The sequence below is a fragment of the Triticum dicoccoides genome, chromosome 3A (assembly GCF_002162155.2).
Source record: "Triticum dicoccoides isolate Atlit2015 ecotype Zavitan chromosome 3A, WEW_v2.0, whole genome shotgun sequence".
Lineage (NCBI taxonomy): Eukaryota > Viridiplantae > Streptophyta > Magnoliopsida > Poales > Poaceae > Triticum > Triticum dicoccoides.
In genome coordinates this window covers 148430989-148437104 of record NC_041384.1, presented here as the reverse complement: position 1 = coordinate 148437104, position 6116 = coordinate 148430989, and the positions used below count along the sequence as shown (strand labels likewise).

General features: G+C 55.0%; 1 protein-coding gene across 1 annotated transcript in view; it reads right to left on the bottom strand.

Moving 5' to 3' along the window:
- Positions 1-2398: 2398 nt before the first annotated feature.
- Positions 2399-6116, bottom strand: part of LOC119267649 (peptidyl-prolyl cis-trans isomerase-like) — a 10234-nt gene continuing 6516 nt past the window's right edge. The window contains exon 6 of the mRNA XM_037549080.1: positions 2399-2810. Coding sequence (XP_037404977.1) covers positions 2655-2810 — 156 coding nt within the window. The 3' untranslated portion in view covers positions 2399-2654. The remainder of the gene's footprint in view (positions 2811-6116) is intronic.

Sequence of the window (6116 nt, the reverse complement as noted above, 5' to 3'; positions counted from 1 at the left end):
GTCTGTGTATGTTGGTCTGTGTGTGAGTGCTGGACCTTGTCTGCGGTGGCATCGTGTTGTTGTGTTGTGTGTTCTGTTGTTACCTGATACTCTGTGCTTGGTGGTTGCTTTATTTATAAAGCGGGGCGAAAGCCTTTTTCGGTAAATTGTTGCTGCCGGTCCAAGCGAATTTCCTCCGTTTTGCATGATTTCAATGACTTCCATGCAATCACCTTCTACGCATATCTTGTTGCATCCAGTTTCACTTGCGGGGAGAAGTCCATCTCTTAAGCCTCATGCTTCCGCCGTAGCCGCTTCTTCAACAAAAGGGATATTGCTGCAAGATGCCGCCACAAAGAAACCGGAGTGGTCTCGAAGTATAGCACCTGTAGCGCCAGTGCCACTGTCAATGTTGAAACCTGCGTCCACATTCAGCTTGATTGTGCCCTCTGGTGGTTTCTCCCAGCCATGTCTCCTAATTCTGTTGTGCTTGAATTTTGCTCTTGAGTAATTTTTTGCGAGTGTCGATATTGTTTGTGCCGATCTGGTAGGCTCGTACAGTTGCTCGCCATGTGTATATCTGCGTCGTTCCCACCACAAGTACCCCACAGCTGTGGCAACAAGGTCATTGCGCTGAACATCATTAATCAATGCCTTAATTGGATTCTTGGACAAGAGGAGGTCAGCCATCACCGAGCCACCCTCTCTTTCCGCCATGCACACCTCATTCACCACCGCTGCCATACCTAGTAAACGCCACACCTCCTGTACACGAGGGCACAAGAATAAAGCATGCCGGATGCTTTCACAATCTGAACTGCATAAGGGGCATTGGGAACTCGAAATTATATGTCCGTTCGCTAAGACTCCTTGACATGGAAGAGCTCCAAGCAAAGTTTTTCACACATGAATTTTCACTTTTGAAGACACACGTAGTTTCCAAATGGTCCTCCAAACTAGACTAGTACTTGAGGCTTGTATCGAATTTGTCATCCTCAACTTTCGTCCGTGTTGGTGTTCCCATTCTTCATGATACGCTGACCTCACCGTAAAATTTCCGCTTATGTTAAAATGCCAAAAAACAAAATCATCCATCATCCCTAGAGCCAAAGGAATGTTGAGGATACTTGTGCATCAATTGGCCAAAACAGATCATTAATTAGCTGTTCATCCCAAGCTCTATTATCCGCATCAATGAGTTCCGACACCTTGGTAATTACAGTGTTCGCCCTTGGTGTCATGACTTTCCAAGTGGGGCTGCTTGGTACCCAAGAGTCCTCCCATATATTTATTTGAGACTCATCTCCTACTCTCCATATATGACCTCTTTTGAAGGTCTGAATACCACTCCAAATGCTCTGTCAGGTGTCAGAGCTGCCCTTCTTTAAGCTGCACGTAAGGAGGTTGCCCTCTGAAAAATATTTTGCTCTTGATATTCTGGCACATAACGAATCTGGCTCACTCAAGAGCCTTAAAATTCACAGCTTGTTTGTTGAGGCAAGGAAAGAATTCACAGCTGGGAGGACGGAAATGTTGACGGCCTCGGTCAGTTCTTCTTCCGCTCTGCCACACTTCGTTGAAAAAAAAGGAAAAAAAGATAGCAGCCCACGACAACAGGTGGAGCAACGCACGCAGCCCATATAACCCATAAAACACAAAAAAGCCCATGCCGGATGAACACAAATGCAAACCTGGCCCACCAAGGGACAAACACAAACGCCAGACAACTGACACAAACACCACCGCAGAGTTTCTCTTCTCTCTAAAAAAAAACACCACTGCAGAGCGCAAGACAAACATTTGCTTTTTTTTTGCAAGTATCTGGCAGCAATTAATCATGTGGTGACGTTTTTTTTTGAATTTTTAACCGCCCCCTCCCCATTAATTTTCTGCCTAGTCTTCCTGTTGCTCTTTTTCACATTTGTGATGCCGATTCTTTGAAAACCAGTGTTTAATCTATGGTAATTTGTTTGATCCAAAATTGCCAATGGCAGTCAGTGTTTAATCTAGGGTAATTTTCATTTCAGGGCGTAGGGCTATTATCCATCCGGTGACCTGGACATGAGTAAAATCATGATGTCACCTTCATCGCCCACGATTTGGCTAAATTTCAACATTTTCAACATTGGTAAAATCATGATGTCACCTTCATCGCCCACGATTTGGCTAAATTGCCAATGACCCTTATTTGATTTGGCTAAATTTCAACATTTTCAATCAACTCGTTTCAACCATAAAGGAGAAAGAAGACTAACCGGTAACCATAAATTTCAACCAACTTTTATTTGGTCAAACTTTATCATTTTTCATAACATCTCGACTTGAAGCACACTCTAAGCGTACCTCCGTGTCGTCAACACATATTTTGCCACCAAATGGGATTTCTATGCTCTAAATCCGACACAGGAAAGACTTCCGATTCACATGGCAGAGAAAGAGTGAATCATGTTTAAACACATGGCATTATTTCAGTTTACCATATGAATACTGTACTGTTTTCCCTGCAACAATATTACAGCCGTGAAACAAAACAAGGTCTCATAAGATTTCTTTACTCAAAAAAAGTCGACTAGCTGGCTGGAGATTCAAGTAACCCTTTCCCCAGAGATTATAGCCGCAGAAAGAAAAGAAGGATATGTGAGGCAACCCTGAACCCTGAGCTATTGACCTACTCATCAGCCGTCCAAGGGCAGCTCACCACAATCCACAATTCGACAGGGCTGCTTGGGAATATCGGACCTGCTGGTTTCTTGCGATTCAAGCTCCCTCACAACGTCCATGCCCTCCAACACATGTCCAAACACAACATGACGGTCGTCCAACCATGGTGTCTGAGAAAAGCATTCCATTATTTTGAGTCAGAATAAGCACAAAGAAAATCTCAACGTAAAGGTTCTTGCGGATAAAACAAACAGGGAAATTCTTCAATTGGCTGGGGATAATTTATTCCTCATAAGTTATCCTATCCAATCTAATCTCCTGCATTTTGTCTTGTTTATACATTGATAAACGCACTACAAATCTACCATCCCAAGTGGTTATTAAGTGCCCAGGCTAAGGGGGGCCGGTCGCTAACTCTGCTCACCATCTTGCAAAATTGGCGGCGGCGCAATGGCTGCATCTTCAACAGCACAAATCTGGATTGCAATCCCTTGGCCGAAAGTATCTAGCCGGATGTGGAACAGTGTGCAAGCTAGCCGACCACAAGGTGCTGAGGAGGCTGCTGTTTCACACGACATCCTCCTGGCCTGCCATAGGCAGCAGTTATAGTAGGGCTTTGGTCTCATTTTGCCTTATTTTCGCTTCCTTTCCTCATTTTTGGCAGTTTTTAGGCTTCGCTAGCTTAATTTCTTTTTCAAGAAAGCGCAAATGGCCTTTGCATTTCATTGCATTGGAAAGATAGGGAATTTAGAGCAACTTCAACGGGCCGACCCAAACGGACGGCGCTTTTGTCCGCTTTTTGTCCGTTTGGGTCGGCCCGGCGGACACAAACGTCCGGCGCTGTGTTTGGGTCGGCGCGAGCGCCCAACGCTAGCCCGACCCATTTTGTCGGCGTGCCAATTTTTTTTAACATGCATTTAATTAAACATAAAAGCCGGCCACGGAGGCCGGCGAAAGTCCACATTATGTTAATTAACATTAAAAAACTAAAAACTAGACGACACGCAGCCCTAGGCGTCCTCGTCGGCGTCTGCGTCAGGGCCGGTGAGGTCGATCAGCATCGGCGCAGGTCCGGCCCAGGGGAACGCCGTGTTCCAGAGGGCGGCGACGTCGGGCTGCACCGCCGCTCCCTCGGCCTGGCGCGCCTCCTCTTCGGCCTCGCGCTCGAGCATCTGCAGGCGCTCGCCCTCCCGGCGCTCCTCGGCCAGCCGAACGCGGCGCCAGTGGTCGAGGTAGGCCGCCTCCTGCTTCTCCGTCGCCCCGAGCCAGATCGGCGGAGCGCTGACCCACTCGTGCACTACTCCGGTCCAGGAGTAGCGCTCGAGGGGGGCCGGCTCATCCGGCTCGGCTTTGGGCACCGGTGATCCAGTGACGGGGGGCCCGACAGCGGCCACTAGGGGCGTCGACGCAGGAGGTGTGGGCTCGGCTGTTGGCGGCCCATCCGCATTTGGCCCAACAGCAGTCGTGGGAGGAGGGGGGACCCCAACTTCAGAGGAGGGCTCGGGCGCGGGCAGGATGGCGAGGGAGGCGGCAATGAGGACGCCTCTTCCCGCCGAAACCGTCGCGGCGCGATCGTGGGGCTGCGGTGGCTGGTCAGCGGAGATTCCTGGGCCCGCCCGGGCGACAGGAGCGGGCGGGATGCCACTTTGCCCCGGCAAGGCGGCAGGCGATCCTGGCTCTCCTGAACAAACTGGCGCAACGGGCTGCAGTCTGGGACCTGGCCCAAAAGGGCAAGATCCCGACACGGCGTTGGATCAGCAGCGGCAGGGGTGGGACCGGCGGAATCGTCCTCGGGATCATGGGGGGAGTCGGTGTTCGTCAGCTGGCCTCGGCACAACCGTCGTGGCGTCGTCAGCGGGCTCGACGGCCGCATGCGTCAGGCCTGCTTCCAAAGCCTGCCTTTGCGGGGCCCTTCTTTTCCCTCTTTTTCCTCTTTTGGCTCGGTGACGAGAACGAACGGGGCCCAACTGACCCGGCCATGACAACATGCCATCCCGCGTCGGCAAGGTGGGCAGCACCGCCACCGCCGCCGCCGGCCGGGGCCAGGAGGTTGCCGTGTTTGTCCCGTTGGCCTGTCCTGAGCGGTCGACGGCGTGCCAGGCGAACGCGTCCATGGCCATGCCGTCGGCCCGGCCGTCCGACGCAGCGTTAGTCTGCCTGCGCTTCCGACCATGGCGCCGCGCCCGACCAGGTCCGGAGCCCTGGCCATGCCCATTGCCGGCGCCATCGCAGCCGGGGTCGTCGTTATTGGCCTGGGCACCGGGAGGGGGAGCGGGGTCGCACGTACGAGCGCGATGGAGATGGGATACGTGAGCGTCCTGACCACCGGCGCCTCCGAGGGCACACGAGACGGCAGGAGCTCGACGATCTCCAGGATGGCGGCGCGGCGGACGTCGGCAGGGTCATGCACACGGCCGGATAGGCGGAGACGACCAGGTCCGCGCGAGAGCGCGTGCGGGGATGTAACCTCTTGATCCAGCAGCTCTCCCCGAGGACGTGCTCGGCGGTGGAAAGATGCCAGGCTTGGGCGGGAATGCCACGAAGCTCGAGCTCGACGCGGTGTTCGAACACGCCGGCGCCGGCATGCGCGAGCTTGCACCATGGTCGTAGTGACAGCGCGAAGCGCGGCGAGCTGATGAAATGCTCGCTGAGCCAGCGCATGGTGTCCAAGGTGGAGAAGAGGATGAGGAAGTCTTCGGGGTGGTGCTCGTGGACGGTGAAATCGCCTTCGGATAGCTCGAGGGAGCGGTAGAGCAGTTCGGCCACCTCGGCCGCGATCACCTGCGGCCTGTTGCCGGTGATGGAGGCCACCATTGCGCGGCCAAGGACCCGCTCAGCCTCCTCCATCTCCGTGGATTGCGCCATGATGACACGCACGGGCACGTCGGGCCGCGGCGGGGGAGCCGGGGCCAGCTGGGGAAGCGCAGGTGGTGCCGGGGGTGGGTGCGCGGCGGCGCACTGGGGGCGGGCCGTCCCTGCTTGGGGCATCACGAGGAGGCCGCGCGTCGCCGTGGCGCCGGTAGTCGCAGTCACGGGATTCGTGGCCAGAGGTGAGGCAGCGCCTGCACCAGACGTCGTTGGTGCAGTCCCTCACCCGGTGGTGGTGGTCGAGGCAGCGAAAACACAGCCCAGCAATCTCCTCCGGTGACGAGCTGCGGCGGCGGGGAGGCGAGGAACTGGGGGTGCCGTCCTAGCGCGGGCGGCGGTGGCGGTTCCTGTGTCGCGGCTGCGGAACCCATCAGCGTCGAGCACAACTCCGCCTGAGACGCGGTGGACTTCCGAGCGGGGTCCAAGGCGTTGCCTGGCGGGCACGCGGGCAACCAGCGCGGCGCGGCCAAGGGCCCCAGGTGCCGGCGAGGCAGCAGTGGCCGGCGGGGTGAGGGCGGCGTCCCTGTACGAGCGCGCCGAGGACTCGCTCTCCGAGCTGAGCCCGCGGTCACCGGAGGACACGCGCTCGCCGGAGAGGGTCGCCCGAC